The sequence below is a fragment of the Scomber scombrus genome, chromosome 16 (genome assembly GCF_963691925.1).
Source record: "Scomber scombrus chromosome 16, fScoSco1.1, whole genome shotgun sequence".
NCBI classification, from domain to species: domain Eukaryota; kingdom Metazoa; phylum Chordata; class Actinopteri; order Scombriformes; family Scombridae; genus Scomber; species Scomber scombrus.
In genome coordinates, this window is record NC_084985.1 from 3,625,113 (window position 1) to 3,645,717 (window position 20,605).

Genomic DNA, 20,605 nt, shown 5'->3' on the forward strand with positions numbered 1-20,605 from the left:
CTCATTAAAATAAGACTCTTGTTTTTAACATTTTTAATGTAATTTTTTTTTTTAAAGAAAGGGACAAATTTCATGATTGCATCATTTTATTTCACATTAATACATTTTCAATTCAATTTATATTATTTGTTCTGGTAATATGTTTAAGTATAATAAATTACATTCGATAAAAAATTAGCTTTCAATTCACATAAAGCCCAAACAACATTAAATGATTCACTGACGCATCCTAATCAATTTTCTGATCAATTGATTAAACTGCATTATCTCTATTATTGCACTTAAAAAAAACATATTTATTTTTTTGATATCCGATTATTTTCATTTTTTTAACAGTTAATCAGTTGTTTACATATATATTGTAAAACTAGTCTGAAACTAAAATTGATATTTTCAACATTAAATTAAATCAGACAGAAGATTTACTGAAAGACAATGTGTCTGCAGTCATCAAACTAAACATACTTAACATGATTCCTGACACAGTTAATCAATACTCTAATAACTTGATTGATCCATTGATTAAACAGCATCATCAGAGTAATCCAAGTCCCTGTTGGAGTCAGTCAGAGCATTTCCATAGAGAGCCACTTTGCATCAGCAGCACCATGCTCCAGTGCTCTGGGAGAGTTTATAGTCCTGAGAGTTGAACACTGGATGACTGACAGCTGTCCTTCATGACAACAGAAGCCACAGAAATCCTCCTCATCAAAAACATGACTTTGATCTCCGTCCTCATCTGGACTCTCCTCTGCTGCTGCTTCACAGGTAAAGTCCAGAGAATCAAACTCCTCTCCTCTATGAACATCCGTCACTCTGAAATGAAGCCGACAAAACCATGATGCTGCTTTATGTTTTTGTCTCTGTATCCTCAGAGTCCAGAGGCCAGTACACATTGACTCAGCCTGCAACAGTGAGATCTACTCTGGGAGGATCTGCAACCATCAGCTGTAGAGTCAGTCAGAATGTTTATAATGGTAACTACTTACACTGGTACCAACAGAGAGTTGGAGAAACTACTAAACTTCTCATTTACACTGCTACCACTCGAGCATCAGGGATTCCAGGTCGTTTTACAGGTAGTGGATCAAACTCTGACTTCACTCTGACCATCAGTGGAGTTCAGGTTGAAGATGCAGCAGTTTATTACTGTCAGAGTCTCCACTATCCCAACAGTCAGTGGGTGTTCACACAGTGAAAAAGCGTCGTACAAAAACCTCCCTCAGTCAGACTGAACAGAAACTGAACTGACTGCTGCAGCAGCTGGAAGCTACTGCAGAGACTGATACAGTTCACTGAACACACACACATTTAGCTGCTCCTTGAAGTTGTCCACAGTGTAGATCTGTAAAAGTGATTACATGTGTGTTTAATTTAATTATTAAATGAATTGTGGGTCTTTAAATGTCACCAATACAGGTGGGACATGAGAACTTTTTCAGGACAGTGTTAAAGACAATGACAATCTGGACCTCTTATAACTGATGCAGGGATGTGAAATACAGATTAAAATGAAGTTATAACAGTTTACAAAGAAGAAATAAATGTGTGAATGATCATCTTTATCTTAGCTTGAGGTACATGGATCTAAATAAATAAATCACAAATAGAAAGAAACAAAAGTCAATCAAACACTTCACATGTTGGTAAAGAGTTATATCAGTTCAGAAGAGACTCCTACATTACTGATGGTAGATTTAAAAAATGATGAAATAGAAACATCTGAAAACGTTAATAAGAAGGAAGAAAATGCATCAGCGTCTCAGACATCTGCTCAGACTGATACCTCCATAAAATTACCTTGATGATATCTGATTATACATCTCTAAACCTTCATCCTCCCTTCTTTCAGTTCTTACTGTGATACGGCAATTTAAATGTCGACATTCTCTTCCATTGTAAGTGTAGAAAGAAGTAAATTGAAGATTTTACCCAATTAAAATGAAGTTTTTAAATGAAAATAGATCCCCTTAATAAACTAAATTAAAGAAAATATATTGTTCTTATCTACAGACATAATACATATCCTTATTAAATATATTTACAGGTATGAACTCCTTTATCCGACCCTTCCTCTCAAGAGACATTCAATAGATTTTAGTAGATTTAGCAGATAATCTCCTAGAAGTGTTGTTGACATTCTCATTTTGGACCTTTGTTTCTAAATGCCTGTTTACATTTTTTTTTAAAGCCAAACACACGTTTTCTCAAAAAGAATTAACTTTCTGTACCTGCTTGATTGAAGCCAAATGCAGTTCTGTGCCTCATGTTTTCATCTTTCATTCATACTCCATTATGTCTCCAATTGTTTAAATAGTCAAAGCTTTTTTGGGGGAAACAGCATGATATGTTGAGGAGAGCTCCAGTTGACTGACTCTGTGTGTTTGCATATCTGTCCTGCCTCTCTGCTCCCAGCCGTTAAGAGGCCAGTGTTGATCAGTGGCTGTCCAGACCTTTCAGAGCCACTGACACGCCGCCAGCACAATGATGATGTCACTGACTCTACTGCTGGGCACCCTGGGGCTCCTTGTTCAGGGTGAGACTCTCTGCTGAAAACTTGGCTTCAGGATGCAACCAGGTTCACCACAATGATGTTCTGCTGTGATGGAGAAACACTGAAACCAGCAGCATTTACTTTCTTCCATCTATTCTCCATGTTAAAGAAACGATACTCTTCTGTTTTCATGTTGATCATCTTTATCCAAGCTGGATTTGTCTCAATAAGCCTTCTCCTCTTTTTCATGGTTTCCAGGATCATCAGGAGAAATCATCCTGACTCAGTCTCCTGGATCTCAGTCTGCTGTTCCAGGACAGACTGTCACCATCGGATGTAAAGCCAGTTCAAGTGTTAGTAGCTACCTTCACTGGTACCTTCAGAAACCTGGAGAAGCTCCTAAACTCCTGATTTATCAAGTTACAAACCGTCAGTCTGGAGTTTCAGATCGTTTCAGTGGAAGTGGATCTGGGACTGATTTCACTCTGACCATCAGTAGAGTTCAGGCTGACAATTCAGGAGTTTACTACTGTCAGCAGAGTAACAGCGGGTTCACACAGTGATACAACGTCGTACAAAAACCTCCCTCAGCTGGAGAGGAACTGATCTGACTCAACAGCTGCACTCAGACCAAATACAACAGAGGTTTGAGATAAAAGACATCACTTATTAAAGCAATAATTATATAATTATAATTTTAGTTATTCAAAGTAAGAATAGTTTTAAAGATTATATTGTTGAATTAAAAAGAAAGAAAAATTATTTTTAGTGTTAGACTTTGTTATATAGATAAACACTGCCTAAACATCTCAATGTCTTTTTGCACTAACATTCCCATCATTCAATGCTTATCTTTGGGCATTAGCTAGCATCAATCCAATCTCCCTTTTGCCTTCGTCATGTAAGGAATCATATAACCAACACATGCATAAGCGTCAATAACAAATTGGATGTCCAAATTAACCTTCCACCATTTTACATTTTTTTTAGGATTTTTTTCAGGCATAGACACCTTTATTAACAGTAGAGAGACAGACAATCATTGAAGAGAGAGAGGGGGGTGTGACATTCAAAAAAGGTCCTCTGGCCAGGATTGATACCAGGATCCGCTGCGTATGTGGGATGCACCCTAACCACTCAACCACCTGCGCACCATACCTTCCAACATTATATTAGTGGCTTGCTACACTCATTCAGTCAAACTTCATTAACCTGCCTTTTTAAAACTATTTGTGTATTTCTAGCTAAATGTTCATATGCAGCCTCAAAAGTACAAAAGTACAAACATACAAATTCTATCTGTCAATAACTGTAGAGACAGAAGACGCCTCATCACCACATCTGTCCTTTTTCTTCATCATGTCTGTTGATATGGCTAATATATAAAGTTCTGTATATCAGAGTCAAATAAATGTTCAAAATTAATCAATTTGTTCTGATATTTTTTTTAAATTACAGTGAAGTGAAACTGACAGCTAATAATGATGATAATAAAAACTACAAAAATCAATGATTGGATAAACACGTCTTTATTTTCTTGAAATATTGAAATCACTGAGCAAGAAACATCACTACTGCAACATTTAAAGAGAGAGAGAGGAAAAAAACAAGAGTAGCAGAGATCAGAGTGAGAGCAGTAGCAGAGTAAAACCAGTAGCAGAGTCCCAGTAAGTCAGATCAGGACTGGGGACACTGGTCTCTCCTCAAAGTCTCTGAGAGTGGAGTCTGGGAGCCCTGGGTGGCCTCACAGGTCACAGAGCCCACCTTCCTCCACTGGTCTGCAGTGAGCCTCAGGGTGCTGCTCCAGCTGTAGAGGCCGTCCTTCTGCAGCACCGCGGGGCTCCTGCTCTGCTCCAAGCTGCTGCTGCTGCTGCCGTCCACCTTCCAGGCCAGACTCCAGGCCAGACTCCAGTCTGAGGGGAAGCCCTTGTTGGCCAGACATATGAGCGTGGCCTTGCCCTGGTCCAGCTCCTCACTGGAGGGGGACAGCACCGTCAGGGTGGGACGGACATCACCTAGGAGACACCAATCACATTAGAGAACAGGGACCACACAACTGTCAGTAAAACAGCAGACAGTTAGACACCGTTACTGTGTGAGAGTGGATTTTCCCCTTTAAGGACTTTGTGTCAGATGTCTTTTCTGCTCCACCAGTCACTCACTCACACATTGTTTCACTTCCCTTTAAGAAACCTCTCATGCAGATCAGCACAGAAAGACTCATCATACTGTTTGACCTGAAATACATCAAACTACACTGCAAATAAAACAAGAACATGTCGTAACTTTCTTCTCAAAATCATCAAACATTTTAACAAAGCGTTACATTACAACACTCACTGGAAACATCACCAAACATAGAAGATGAACTGACCACCAGCTGATTTCAAACATCACTTAGCAAACTGTTCAAATGACTTCAAACTAAATTTACCAATGTAGAGATCGTACATTTTGCACATTTTCAACACCATTTTTATCATTGCCCTGCTCAATTTTATTTAAACAAATTATTTTTGAACTGAGAGTTAAAATCGTAATCTTAAAATTACAAATGACTCTTAGATAATGATTTTTAAAATGAATCTAAATCTTCATCTTTTCTACATGTCAAGTTATTAAATTTCAGTATGACGAGAATGTGAATAGAAAAGTTTAGTGAAGCTGCTCTGAGTTATCCTCCATGATAAAGGAGGAGAAATACAAACATCAATATTAAAAGTGTCGTAAATAAAAATTATATTTTTATCTGCTGTAAGCATTCAAAAACTGAATTTTAAACATAACTTAACAATATTAAATTTAGTATTTGAACAGAAACTTACTTCCAACATCCAGTCTGGTTCCTCCACCAAAAGTCAACCACAGTGATACAAACTCATTGAGTCGTCGTACAAAAACCTCTCACTGTAGAGAGACACGGCTCTCTGACTTTGACACATTGAATTAAAACTACAAGCTCTCAAGATGCAGCTTCACCGTTAAAATTTTAAATGATGTTTTATTTCCTGAATTAATGTCTCATTTTCTTTACAATGAGTTTTTGAGTTTTAAATGCAAAAGTGGTCTTTGTCTCTAAGTGCAAATTATTCACAAAAAATAGTTTCATATGGAAGTGAACATGAACAAACCGAATCATGAAGATAAAACAACTCCTGAAATGGTAAATAATTTAAACATTTGACTTACTTCCAACATCCAGTCTGGTTCCTCCACCAAAAGTCCACCACAGTGATACAAACTCATTGAGTCGTCGTACAAAAACCTCTCATTGTAGAGAGACACGGCTCTCTGACTTTGACACAAACAAACTCACTAAAATTAGTTTCTTGTTTAAAATATTTCTCAGATAAAACTGACAACAACAGAGTGACACAATTTCATGACTGTATCTTTTTATTTAATAAATTATGAGTATTAAATTAAAATTATATTATTTTATGGTAACATTTTTAAATGTAATGAATTACAATTTAGAAAAAAACCTGTCAATTCACATGAAGCCCAAAAACACATTAAATGAATCACTGACACATCCTAAAATATATTCTGATCAATTGATTGATCCATTGATTAAACAGCATCATCAGAGTAATCCAAGTCCATGTTGGAGTCAGTCAGAGCATTTCCATAGAGAGCCACTTTGCATCAGCAGCACAATGCTCCAGTGCTCTGGGAGAGTTTATAGTCCTGAGAGTTGAACACTGGATGACTGACAGCTGTCCTTCATGACAACAGAAGCCACAGAAATCCTCCTCATCAAAAACATGACTTTGATCTCCGTCCTCATCTGGACTCTCCTCTGCTGCTGCTTCACAGGTAAAGTCCAGAGAATCAAACTCCTCTCCTCTATGAACATCCGTCCCTCCGAAATGAAGCCCACAAAACCATGATGCTGCTTTATGTTTTTGTCTCTGTATCCTCAGAGTCCAGAGGCCAGATCACAGTGACTCAGCCTGCAGCAGTGAGATCTGCTCTGGGAGGATCTGCAACCATCAGCTGTACAGTCAGTCAGGATGTTTACAATGGTAAAAACTTAGCCTGGTACCAACAGAGAGATGGAGAAACTCCTAAACTTCTCATTTACGCTGCTACCACTCGAGTATCAGGGATTCCAGGTCGTTTTACAGGCATTGGATCAAACTCTGACTTCACTCTGACCATCAGTGGAGTTCAGGCTGAAGATGCAGCAGTTTATTACTGTCAGAGTCTCCACTATCCCAACAGTCAGTGGGTGTTCACACAGGGAAAAAGCGTCGTACAAAAACCTCCCTCAGTCAGACTGAACAGAAACTGAACTGACTGCTGCAGCTGGAAGCTACTGCAGAGACTGATACAGTTCACTGAACACACACACATTTAGCTGCTCCTTGAAGTTGTCCACAGTGTAGATCTGTAAAAGTGATTACATGTGTGTTTAATTTAATTATTAAATGAATTGTGGGCTTTTAAAAGTCACCAATACAGATGGGACATGAGAACGTTTTCAGGACAGTGTTAAGGACAATGACATTGTGGACCTCTTATAAATGATGCAAGGAAGTGAAATACAGATGAAAATGAAGTTATAACAGATTACATGGAAGAAATAAATGTGTGAATGATCATATTTATCTCAGCTTGAGGTACATGGATCTAAATAAATAAATCACAAATAGAAAGAAACAAAAGTCAATCAAACACTTCACATGTTGATAAAAAAGTGATATTAGCTCAGAAGAAACTCCTACATTACTGAGGGTAGATTTAAAAATGATGAAATAGAAACATCTGAAAACGTTTATGATAAGGAAGAAAATGCATCAGCGTCTCAGACATCTGCTCAGACTGATACCTCCATAAAATTAGCTTGATGATATCTGATTATACATCTCTAAACCTTCATCCTCCCTTCTTTCAGTTCTTACAGCATACAATACAGCAATTTAAATGTCGACACTCTCTACCATCTTAAGTGTAGAAAGAAGTAAATTTAACATTTTACCCAATTAAAATTAAGTTTTTAAATTAAAATAGATCCTCTTAATAAACTAAATTAAAGAAAATATATTGTTCTCATCTACAGTCTAAATCAATATCCTTATTAAATATATTTACAGGTATGAACTCCTTTATCCGACCCTTCCTCTCAAGAGACATTCAATATATTTTAGTAGATTTAGCAGATAATCACCCAAAAGAGTTGTTGACATTCTCATTTTGGGCCTTTTTTCTAAATGCCTGTTTTAAAAATTAAAGCCAAACAAACATTTTCTCAAACAGAATCAACTTTCTGTACCTGCTTGATTGAAGCCAAATACAGTTCTGTACCTCATGTTTTTTATACTACATTATGTCTGCAGTTGTTTAAATAGTCAAAGCTTTTTTGGGTGAAACAGCATGATATGTTGAGGACAGCTCCAGTTGACTGACTCTGTGTGTTTGCATATCTGTCCTGCCTCTCTGCTCCCAGCCGTTAAGAGGCCAGTGTTGATCAGTGGCTGTCCAGACCTTTCAGAGCCACTGACACGCCGCCAGCACAATGATGATGTCACTGACTCTACTGCTGGGCACCGTGGGGCTCCTTGTTCAGGGTGAGACTCTCTGCTGAAAACTTGGCTTCAGGATGCAACCAGGTTCACCACAATGATGTTCTGCTGTGATGGAGAAACACTGAAACAAGCAGCATTTACTTTCTTCCATCTATTCTCCATGTTAAAGAAATGATACTCTTCTGTTGTCATGTTGATCATCTTTCTCCAAACTGGATTTGTCTCAATAAGCCTTTTCCTCTTTTTCATGTTTTCCAGGTTCATCAGGAGATATCATCATGACTCAGTCTCCTGGATCTCAGTCTGCTGTTCCAGAACAGACTGTAACCATCAGATGTAAAGCAAGTTCAACTGTTAGTACTAGCTACCTCCACTGGTATCTTCAGAAACCTGGAGAAGCTCCTAAACTCCTGATTTATTCAACTACAAGCCATCAGTCTGGAGTTTCAGATCGTTTTAGTGGAAGTGGATCAGACAGTGACTACTCTCTGACCATCAGTAGAGTTCAGACTGAAGATGCAGGAGTCTATTATTGTCAGCAGAGTCACAGCTGGCAGTTCACACAGTGATACAACGTCGTACAAAAACCTCCCTCAGCTGAAGAGGAACTGATCTGACTCAACAGCTGCACTAAGACCAAAATCAACAGAGGTTTGATATTAAAGACATTACCTATTATAGCAATAATTATATAATTATACTTTTAGTTATTCAAAGTAAGTATAATTTATTAGATTGTGTTGATACAGCGTCAGAACAGGATCACTGTGTTAGAGTGAGTGTTACTCAAAGTCAGAATCAAACACAGTTGAAGAATTATGACTGTTATGACCCTCTAAAGGAGCTCTCTACAAAGAAGGTCAAACATAATAAAAAAAGTCTAGCATGCCCAACACTCAACCAGTGTATTAAGAAAGTAAATAACTTCAAATAAAAACTGATGGGTCGGATAAACTGAACAAAATGAAGGTAAGACACACAGACCAGTCCATAAGGGTTGCAGGATTTATTAAAATATTCTATTTTCATCTTTCACTTTGACAATCTTTAAAAGTACTGTATTTGTGCAAAGTGGTGAAATTAAATGATAAAATCCTAAACTCAAAGTCAGAAGAGTAATTTAAAACAGTAACATGTGACAGCAGATAGTAGTATAACAATATGTTTGGATACATTATTTGAAGAAAACATCTTTAACATTTACAAAGGTCATCAACATTTGGCCGAGAAATAAAAACATTGAGAATTTGATGATTGTGTTATTAAGTCAGAGCATTTCACTTAAACAATGTTTTTCATTTAGCAATGTTTTGAATTATTGAAATACTGCTGTGAAGATATAAAGTGTGAAACAGTTTCAATTATAAAAATGTCTTTTTCTGTCAGCTTGCAGCAGCAAGAGGATCTGCAGTGTTTCTCTGTCACCCTCCAACTGCTCAAACAACAAGAAGAAAAGTCTAACTTAAAACTGAGGCAGACTGTTCAGCAGTGGAAGAATGGCATTTAAAGATCTTTACGGGGAAATAAACTGTTGTTTCTTTAATGGGTTTGATCATTTTCACTGTTGCAAAATTCCAATTTGATCAATAATCAGTAAAAAAAAACACGCAAAAAAATTCATCTTATATTTAAATACATACATTCCTACTGAAAGACCTCACAGATGTTAAATTAATCATTATAAATCAGATATCACTATGATGAATCCTGATGTTTACATGACTGTATTTCTAATTTAAAACCAGTATATATGTGTCTGTTTGAAATTGTTGGCGAAAGACTGAAAAGGACTTAACAATTTAAACAGAAAGAAAAATTATTTAGGTGTTAGGCTTTATGTAGATAAACACTGCCTAAACATCTCAATGACTTTTTGCACTAACATTTCCATCATTTAATGCTTCTCTTTGGACATTAGCTAGCAACAATCCAATCTCCCTTTTTGCCTTCGTCATGTAAGAAATTATGTAACCAACACACGCATAAGTGTCAATAACAAATTGGATGTCCAAATTAACCTTCCAACATTTTTTTTTTTTTTTTTTTGTAATGATTTTTTTCAGGCATAGACACCTTTATTAACAGTAGAGAGACAGAAAATCATGGAAGAGAGAGGGGGATGTGACATTCAACAAAGGTCCTCCGGCCAGGATTCGTTCCAGGGTCCGCTGCGTATGTGGCATGCACCCTAACCACTCAACCACCTGCGCACCATACCTTCCGACATTTTATTAGTTGCTTGCTACACTGATTTAGCCAAACTTCATTAACCTGCCTTTTTAAAACTATTTGTGTATTTCTAGCTAAATGTTCATATGCAGCCTCAAAAGTACAAAAGTACAAACATACACATTCTGTCAATAATGCATTGAGACAAATTATCTGATTAATATGTCTTTATTGTTTTAACATACAGAGAATATCAGCATTATTGAAGCAAAAAAAGATAGACACTTGAGAAATGTGAAGATTGTGAAGAGAGAAATAGACAGAAAGAAACAGAGAGATTTAAAGACATCAGAGTGAGAGCAGTAGCAGAGTGAAACCAGTAGCAGAGTCCCAGTGAGTCAGATCAGGACTGGGGACACTGGTCTCTCCTCAGTGTCTCTGAGAGTGGAGTCTGGGAGCCCTGGGTGGCCTCACAGGTCACAGAGCCCACCTTCCTCCACTGGTCTGCAGTGAGCCTCAGGGTGCTGCTCCAGCTGTAGAGGCCGTCCTTCTGCAGCACCGCGGGGCTCCTGCTCTGCTCCAAGCTGTTGCTGCTGCTGCCGTCCACCTTCCAGGCCAGACTCCAGTCTGAGGGGAAGCCCTTGTTGGCCAGACATATGAGCGTGGCCTTGCCCTGCTTCAGCTCCGGGTCCAGCTCCTCACTCGAGGGGGGCAGCACCGTTAGGGTGGGACGGACATCACCTAGGAGACAACAATCACATTATAGGACAGGGACCACACAACTGTCAGTAAAACAGCAGACAGTTAGACACCGTTACTGTGTGAGAGTGGATTTTCCCCTTTAAGGAGTTTGGAGTGTGTCAGATGTGTTTTCTGCTCCACCAGTCACTCACTCACACATTGTTTCACTTCCCTTTAAGAAACCTCTCATGCAGATCAGCACAGAAAGACTCATCGTACTGTTTGACCTGAAATATATAAAACTACACTGCAAATAAAACAAGAACATTTCATAACTTTCTTCTCAAAAATATGAAAACAATCAAACATTTGAACAAAGCGTTACATTACAACACTCACTGGAAGCATAACCAAACACAGAAGATGAACTGACCACCAGCTGATTTCAAACATCACTTAGCAAACTGTTCAAATGACTTCAAACTAAACAATGTAAAGATCGTAAAACACAATTTTTTATCATTGCCCTGCTCAATTTTATTTGAACAAATTATTTTTGAACTGAGAGTAAAATATAATAATCTTAAAATTAAAAATGACTCTTAGATAATGATTTTAAAATTAATCTAAATTTTCATCTTTTCTACACGTCAAGTTATTAAATTTCAGTATGACGGGAATGTGAATGGAAAAGTTTAGTGAAGCTGCTCTGAGTTATCCTCCATGATAAAGGAAGAGAAATACAAACATCAATATTAAAAGTGCCGTTAATAAAAATGATATTTTTATCTACTGTAAGCATTCAAAAACTGAATTTTAAACATAACTTTACAATATTATATTTAGTATTTGAACAGAAACTTACTTCCAACATCCAGTCTGGTTCCTCCACCAAAAGTCCACCACAGTGATACAAACTCATTGAGTCGTCGTACAAAAACCTCTCACTGTAGAGAGACACGGCTCTCTGACTTTGAACACTGAACTAAAACTACAAGCTCTCAAAATGCAGCTTAACTATTAAAGTTTTAAATTATGTTTTATTTCTTGAATTAATGTTTCAATTTCCTTTACAATGAGTTTTTGAGTTTTAAAATGCAAAAGTGGTCTATGTCTCTAAGTGCAAATTATTTACAAAAAAAAAGTTTTATATTAAAGTGAACATGAAAAATCTGAATCATGAAGATAAAATAACTCCTGAAATGATAAATAATATAAACATTTGACTTACTTCCAACATCCAGTCTGGTTCCTCCACCAAAAGTCAACCACAGTGATACAAACTCATTGAGTCGTCGTACAAAAACCTCTCACTGTAGAGAGACACGGCTCTCTGACTTTGACACAAACAAACTCATTAAAATAAATCTCTTGTTTTTAATGTTTTTAAGATAATTTTCTTAAGAAATTGACAAATTTCATGATTGCATCATTTTATTCCACATTAATACATTTTAAATTCAATTTATATAATTTTTTCTGGTAATATGTTTAAGTATAATAAATTACATCCTAAAAAAAAGAAGCTGTCAATTCACATGAAGCCCAAACGAAATTAAATGATTCACAGACACATCCTAATCAATACTCTAATAACTTGATTGATCCATTGATTAAACAGCATCATCAGAGTAATCCAAGTCCACGTTGGAGTCAGTCAGAGCATTTCCATAGAGAGCCACTTTGCATCAGCAGCACCATGCTCCAGTGCTCTGGGAGAGTTTATAGTCCTGAGAGTTGAACACTGGATGACTGACAGCTGTCCTTCATGACAACAGAAGCCACAGAAATCCTCCTCATCAAAAACATGACTTTGATCTCCGTCCTCATCTGGACTCTCCTCTGCTGCTGCTTCACAGGTAAAGTCCAGAGAATCAAACTCCTCTCCTCTATGAACATCCGTCCCTCTGAAATGAAGCCCACAAAACCATGATGCTGCTTTATCTTTTTGTCTCTGTATCCTCAGAGTCCAGAGGCCAGTACACAGTGACTCAACCTGCAGCAGTGAGATCTGCTCTGGGAGGATCTGCACCCATCAGCTGTAGAGTCAGTCAGAATGTTTATTTTGGGAGCAACTAACATTATTTGGCTTGGTACCAACAGAGAGATGGAGAAACTGCTAAACTGCTTATTACCACGTCTACTTATAGAGAATCAGGGATTCCAGGTCGTTTTACAGGCAGTGGATCAAACTCCGACTTCACTCTGACCATCAGTGGAGTTCAGGCTGAAGATGCAGCAGTTTATTACTGTCAGAGTCTCCACATTCCCAACAGTCAGAATGTGTTCACACAGTGAAAAAGCGTCGTACAAAAACCTCCCTCAGTCAGACTGAACAGAAACTGAACTGACTGCTGCAGCTGGAAGCTACTGCAGAGACTGATACAGTTCACTGAACACACACACACAGATATGATCCTGTAACATAATATAGATAATATTCATAATTATTTTTCATGATTGTTCTCATTGATACGAACACAGTCACAACTTTCAGACTGTGACTTTTTACGTGGATTTTTTTCTGCTGATCTACACATTTATCACCACTGAACCATCACAACAGACAGACTGCAGTCACAAAATGAATCCTACTAATACAACATGAAATTAAACCAGTGATATTATGGCATTAACTGGTTACATGAGGATGAAACATCTCAGTAGATTGTCATGGTTGGTTCAGTGTCTTTACTTTCCTCCGTTACTATTTTCCAACAGATGTCCTCAGACTTTTTTAGTGAAGGCTGGACTGTGTGGGAGAGGGCTTATTGTGAGTTGGACTTTTTAGAAAGACTGAAGTATTACATTAGCTGACTTTATTAGTTGGTCTTTTCTCTGTCTTCCAGTCTGTCTGTGTGTGTTGTGAGTGTGTCTGTCTCTGTTCAGCTTTTCCCTCCACACTTTCCCTGCACACCTGCCCTGCATCATGTTCATCAGCCCTGCTCTGCTCCCAGGTTCTTTCCCAGCCAATCACTCCCAGCCTGCACTTGTGTCTAGTCACCTGTTCCCCATTCCCTCATTAGTTCAGACAGCATTCAGCATTGTGTTTTATCCAGTCAGCTAGTTTTCTCTCCTTTTCAATCCTTTAAAAAAATAGAAAAATGTGTGTGTAAACTGATGACTGTTATGACCCTCTAAAGGAGGTCATTATAAAGAAGGCCAAACATAATGAAAAAGTCAAAAGTGTCAAACATTCAACCAATTTATTAGGAAAGTAACCAACAACTTATAACAAAAACTGATGGGTTGGCCACACTGAACAAAAAGAATAGAAGACACACAGACCAGTCCACAAAGGGTCAAAGGATATGGGCTCTCCCCTCCAACCTAAATCCACAAAGACACTAAAACTCAGAAAACAGGACTACCAGACCCACCAAACAGACAGAAAACTAACAAATGTAAAGAAATAAATCATGGTTAAAAAAACACAAACTGCTGCTGCCAGTGCTGGGAAGTGGAAGAGAGCATGAGTCAAATGTCTCCCCCTCTATATCGATCCTTACACAATCAGACTGGATCAGGACTTAAGAGAAAACACAGAACATTATAAAAGGAGATTCATGCAATACCAATCCTATCCAGCAGGGGGGGAGTATGTAATAGTGACATGAAATGATAAAATCCCTCTGAACTTCTCTAGATACAAATTCAGTGTCTGAAGACTCATTTAACACAGTAACATGTGACAGCAGATATTAGTGTAACAATATGTTTGGACACATTATTTGATGAATAGATCTTTATCATTTACAGATGGTATCATCATTACAGCAAGCAATAAATAACACTTGAAAATATGCTGATTCTGTAATTCAGTCGGAGCATTTCCATACAGAGCCACTTTGCATCAGCAGCACCATGCTCCAGTGCTCTGGGAGAGTTTATAGTCCTGAGAGTTGAACACTGGATGACTGACAGCTGTCCTTCATGACAACAGAAGCCACAGAAATCCTCCTCATCAAAAACATGACTTTGATCTCCGTCCTCATCTGGACTCTCCTCTGCTGCTACTTCACAGGTAAAGTCCAGAGAATCAAACTCCTCTCCTTTATGAACATCCGTCCCTCTGAAATGAAGCCCACAAAACCATGATGCTGCTTTATGTTTTTGTCTCTGTATCCTCAGAGTCCAGAGGCCAGATCACAGTGACTCAACCTGCAGCAGTGAGATCTGCTCTGGGAGGATCTGCAAGAATCAGCTGTAGGACCAGTCAGAATGTTCATGTGTGGAACAACAAACACTGTTTAGCCTGGTACCAACAGAGAGATGGAGAAACTCCTAAACGTCTCATTTACCATACTACCACTCGAGATTCAGGGATTCCAGGTCGTTTTACAGGCAGTGGATCAAACTCTGACTTCACTCTGACCATCAGTGGAGTTCAGTCTGAAGATGCAGCAATTTATTACTGTCAGAGTTTCCACTATCCCAACAGTCAGCGTGTGTTCACACAGTGAAAAAGCGTCGTACAAAAACCTCCCTCAGTCAGACTGAATAGAAACTGAACTGACTGCTGCAGCTGGAAGCTACTGCAGAGACTGATACAGTTCAGTTCACTGAACACACACACACACACACACACACACACACACACACACACACACACACACACACACACACACCTTTCAGATTAGGCAATTAGAAAATCATATATTTATCACCATGTTTAACAGATAATGATTACAATATTTCTCATGATCGGTCGTACAAACACAGTCACAACTTTGTACTGATGACCTGATAGAAACTGAAGGAACAAAATATAGTTACATTGCAGTAAATGATTGTTCAAACCTTGTATTTGTTATTTTGTTAAAGCATATGAAATGTGATGTTAAGTTTTGCACTGAGAACATCAGATTCCATAATGCTTGAAATACACTTCTGTATTTCTGTAGGAGCTTCCTGTCTCTGCTCCTCCATCCACATGCTGTGATACAGAACAATATAGTACAGAGCAGGACAGAGAGGACACATGTGAAAGACACCATGTAGCACAGACTCAATGTTTCTGTTAAAATATTCTCATTTCATCTTTAACTTTGCACATCTTTTTTCTTTTAAATACCATCATTTGTGTGTAAAATGATGACTGTTATGACCCTCTAAAGGAGCTCTTTACAAAGAAGGCCAAACATAATAAAAAAGTCTAGAGTGCCAAACATTCAACCAGTGTATTAAGAAAGTAAATAACAACTTCAAACAAAAACTGATGGGTCGGATAAACTGAAAAAAAAGAAGGGAAGACACACAGATCAGTTCACAAAGGGATGTTGGATTTAAAAAATATATAAATGTTGAAATATTCTCATTACATCCTGTGCTTTGACAAGCTTTAAAAGTACAATATGTGTGTAAAGTGGTGAAATTAAAAGATAAATTCCTAAACTCAAAGTCAGAAGAGTCATTTAACACAGTAACATGTGACAGCAGATATTAGTGTAACAATATGTTTACATACATTATTTGATAAAAATAAAAAAACATTATCATTTACAAAAGGCATCAACATTTGGCCGAGAAATAAAAACATTGGAGAAAAAAAAACATGCACAAGAAAATAAATGAATCTTACAATTAAATACATACAGTCCTGCTGAAAGATCTCACAGATGTTTAATTAATCATTATTAATCAGATATCACTATGATGAATCCTGACTTTTACATGACTGTATTTTAAATTCAAAACCAGTATATATATGTCTGGTGAAATTGTTGGCGAAAGACTGAAAAGGACTTAACAGTTTAAAAAGAAAGACAAATTATTTAGGTGTTAGACTTCATGTAGATAAACACTGCCTAAACATCTCAATGTCTTTTTGCACAAACATTCCCATCATTTAATGCTTCTCTTTGGGCATTAGCTAGCAACAATCCAATCTCCCTTTTTGCCTTCGTCATGTAAGATATTATGTAACCAACACACGCATACGCGTCAATAACAAATTGGATGTCCAAATTAACCTTCCAACATTTTTTTTTTTTTTTTTTTGTAAGAATTTTTTTCAGGGATAGACACCTTTATTAACAGTAGAGAGACAGATAATCATGAAAGAGAGAGAGGGGGATGTGATATTCAACAAAGGTCCTCTGGCCAGGATTCGTACCAGGGTCCGCTGCGTATGTGGCATGCACCCTAACCACTCAACCACCTGCACACCATACCTTCCAATATTTTATTAGTGGCTTGCTACACTGATTTAGCCAAACTTCATTAACCTGCCTTTTTAAAACTATTTGTGTATTTCTAGCTAAATGTTCATATGCAGCCTCAAAAGTACAAACATACAAATTCTGTCAATAATGCATTGAGACAAATGATTTGATTAATATGTCTTTATTGTTTTAACATAGAGAGAATATCAGCATTATTGAAGCAAAAAAAGAAAGACACTTGAGAAATGTGAAGATTGTGAAGAGAGAAATAGACAGAAAGAGAAAGAGAGATGTAAAGACATCAGAGTGAGAGCAGTAGCAGAGTCCCAGTGAGTCAGATCAAGACTGGGGACACTGGTCTCTCCTCAGTGTCTCTGAGAGTGGAGCCTGGGAGCCCTGGGTGGCCTCACAGGTCACAGAGCCCACCTTCCTCCACTGGTCTGCAGTGAGCCTCAGGGTGCTGCTCCAGCTGTAGAGGCCGTCCTTCTGCAGCACCGCGGGGCTCCTGCTCTGCTCCCAGTTGCTGCTGCTGCCGTCCACCTTTCAGGCCAGACTCCAGTCTGAGGGGAAGCCCTTGTTGGCCAGACATATAAGCGTGGCCTTTCCCTGCTTCAGCTCCGGGTCCAGCTCCTCACTCGAGGGGGGCAGCACCGTCAGGGTGGGACGGACATCACCTAGGAGACACCAATCACATTAGAGGACAGGGACCACACAACTGTCAGTAAAACAACAGACAGTTAGACACCGTTACTGTGTGAGAGTGGATTTTCCCCTTTAAGGAGTTTGTGTCTTTTCTGCTCCACCAGTCACTCACTCACACATTGTTTCACTTCCCTTTAAGAAACCACTCATGCAGATCAGCACAGAAAGACTCATCGTACTTTTTTACCTGAAATATATCAAACTACACTGCAAATATAACAAGAACATTTCATAACTTTCTTCTCAAAATCAGTAAACATTTGAACAAAGCATTACATTACAACACTCACTGGAAACATAACCAAACACAGAAGATGAACTGACCACCAGCTGATTTCAAACATCACTTAGCAAACCGTTCAAATGACTTCAAACTAAAATTACCAATGTAGAGATCGTACATTTTTATCATCACTCTGTTCAATTTTATTTAAACAAATTATTTTTGAACTGAGAGTTAAAATCGTAATCTTAAAATTACAAATGACTCTTAGATAATGATTTTTAAAATGAATCTAAATCTTCATCTTTTCTACACGTCAAGTTATTAAATTTCAGTATGACGGGAATGTGAATAGAAAAGTTTAGTCAAGCTGCTCTGAATTATCCTCCATGATAAAGGAGGAGAAATACAAACATCAATATTAAAAGTGTCGTAAATAAAAATGATATTTTTATCTGCTGTAATCATTCAAAAACTGAATTTTAAACACAACTTCACAATATTATATTTAGTATTTGAACAGAAACTTACTTCCAACATCCAGTCTGGTTCCTCCACCAAAAGTCAACCACAGTGATACAAACTCATTGAGTCGTCGTACAAAAACCTCTCACTGTAGAGAGACACGGCTCTCTGACTTTGACACAAACAAACTCATTAATATTAGACTCTTGTTTGTAATATTTTTAAGATAATTTTAAAACTGCAATGTGCAAGTGCTGCAAATTTCATGATTGTATCAATTTGTTTAATAGTTATTAATTTTAAATTCAATTGATTTTTTTTGTGGTTATACATTTAAATATAATAAATTACATTCTTTAAAAAAGCTGTCAATTCAGATGAAGCCTAAACAGCATTCAATGAATCACCAACACACCCTAATCAATATTTATTTATTTCATTAACCTTTATTTAACCTGAAAAGACCACTGAGGAGGGATCTTCATTTATAACAGTGTCGAGACCAACAACAACGCATGAACAATATCAGGTAGGAAAATAAAATAAAATATAATAATGATTGAATGCAAGTAGATAAGATAAGAATACGGTAAAGTTAAAAAACATTTGCAGTCAATAAAGACAAGGTCTGAGATAAGGCCTTTGAACAGCTGTAATGGTTCTAACTAATAGCGCAACAACCCTATTCTGTGATCGAGTACCAATATCATGTGACTTCAGGGTGAATAGCTGTAGTAAAGTTTCATATATAATATTTATGTTGGTAAAGAGTACAGCAGTGGGTACTGTAGGGATCATTAGGTATAAACCTTCAGGCTGAGTGGTACACAGCATCCAGTGAATTCAATGTAGAAACAGCTGCTTTACCATAAATTACATCCCTATAATCCAAAACAGATAAAAATAGTGATTTGACCATTACTTTTCTGTGGAGAATAGGGAAGCTATTTTTATTTCTATACGAAAAACCAAGTATTGTTCTCAGTTTACCAATAAGTGTGTTAATGTGACGTTTAAAATTGAGATAATTGTCCAGCCAGATGACAAGACATTTATACTGGGGCACTTTCTCTATGCATGTGACATTAGCAGAAACAACATTGTGGGATTCAGTGAGAGTATTCTTAGTGAACAGCATCCATGTAGTTTTGTCTGTGTTTATCACTAACTTTTTTCTATGTTAATGAAGTTGAAGTGAATCAAATGAGGGTTTCAGATGTTCAAAGGATGACTAAGGACTGGTTGAAGTACAATATTAAACTGTGTCAACAATGTGAGTTGGAAAGGAGCTGTTATTTTTCTTTTCAAAATGTACTTGGATTATGATAGGAGCTGGTGAAAGAGTGTAAGTAGTAGCCATATTTATCATTTTTTAGTGCAGCAGTATAGCGATTCCTAAGTTATCTGAAAAAAAGTGGAAGGGGGTTTTGAACCGTCTAGCTTGAGCCGAAGCTCTGTTTCTAGATTTAAAAAGCTCAGCTAAGTCAGCCGTAAATCATGCGCTACATCAAGCTTTTACTCTTACTTTCTTAAAGTGAGCATGTTTATCAACAATGCATATTCAGATCAATTGATTGATCCATTGATTAAACAGCATCATCAGAGTAATCCAAGTCCCTGTTGGAGTCAGTTAGAGCATTTCCATAGAGAGCCACTTTGCATCAGCAGCACCATGCTCCAGTGCTCTGGGAGAGTTTATAGTCCTGAGAGTTGAACACTGGATGACTGACAGCTGTCCTTCATGACAACAGAAGCCACAGAAATCCTCATCATCAAAAACATGACTTTGATCTCCGTCCTCATCTGGACTCTCCTCTGCTGCTGCTTCACAGGTAAAGTCCAGAGAATCAAACTCCTCTCCTCTATGAACATCCGTCCTTCTGAAATGAAGCCCACAAAACCATGATGCTGCTTTATGTTTTTGTCTCTGTATCCTCAGAGTCCAGAGGCCAGATCACATTGACTCAGCCTGCAGCAGTGAGATCTACTCTGGGAGGATCTGCAACCATCAGCTGTAGAGTCAGTCAGGATGTTTATAATGGTAACTACTTAGCCTGGTACCAACAGAGAAGTGGAGAAACTCCTAAACTTCTCATTTACACTACTACCACTCGAGCATCAGGGATTCCAGGTCGTTTTACAGGCAGTGGATCAAAGTCTGCCTTCACTCTGACCA

At 37.7% G+C, this 20,605-nt stretch overlaps 1 pseudogene and 5 gene segments (V, D, J or C); 5 read left to right on the forward strand and 1 right to left on the reverse strand.

Annotated features, from left to right (window-relative positions):
• The first annotated feature begins 2,484 nt into the window (after positions 1–2,484).
• On the forward strand, positions 2,485–3,057 carry LOC133996142 (immunoglobulin kappa variable 2D-29-like). The segment is given in 2 exon segments: positions 2,485–2,536; positions 2,753–3,057. Coding segments are annotated over 2 exon segments (357 nt in total).
• Positions 3,058–6,261: 3,204 nt separating this feature from the next.
• LOC133996866 (Ig kappa chain V region 3547-like) lies at positions 6,262–7,599 on the forward strand. The segment is given in 3 exon segments: positions 6,262–6,313; positions 6,421–6,752; positions 7,594–7,599. Coding segments are annotated over 3 exon segments (390 nt in total).
• Positions 7,600–8,015: 416 nt separating this feature from the next.
• On the forward strand, positions 8,016–8,594 carry LOC133996141 (immunoglobulin kappa variable 1-39-like). The segment is given in 2 exon segments: positions 8,016–8,067; positions 8,284–8,594. Coding segments are annotated over 2 exon segments (363 nt in total).
• A 2,030-nt stretch (positions 8,595–10,624) lies between these two features.
• Positions 10,625–11,771, reverse strand: LOC133996143 (Ig kappa-b4 chain C region-like; the record flags this gene model as incomplete). The annotated part of the segment is given in 2 exon segments: positions 10,625–10,935; positions 11,741–11,771. Coding segments are annotated over 2 exon segments (342 nt in total), but the record flags the coding sequence as incomplete, so codon positions are not given.
• Positions 11,772–12,682: 911 nt separating this feature from the next.
• On the forward strand, positions 12,683–13,173 carry LOC133996867 (immunoglobulin kappa variable 4-1-like; annotated as a pseudogene).
• Positions 13,174–14,847: 1,674 nt separating this feature from the next.
• On the forward strand, positions 14,848–15,338 carry LOC133996868 (Ig kappa chain V region 3381-like). The segment is given in 2 exon segments: positions 14,848–14,899; positions 15,007–15,338. Coding segments are annotated over 2 exon segments (384 nt in total).
• The last annotated feature ends 5,267 nt before the right edge of the window (positions 15,339–20,605 follow it).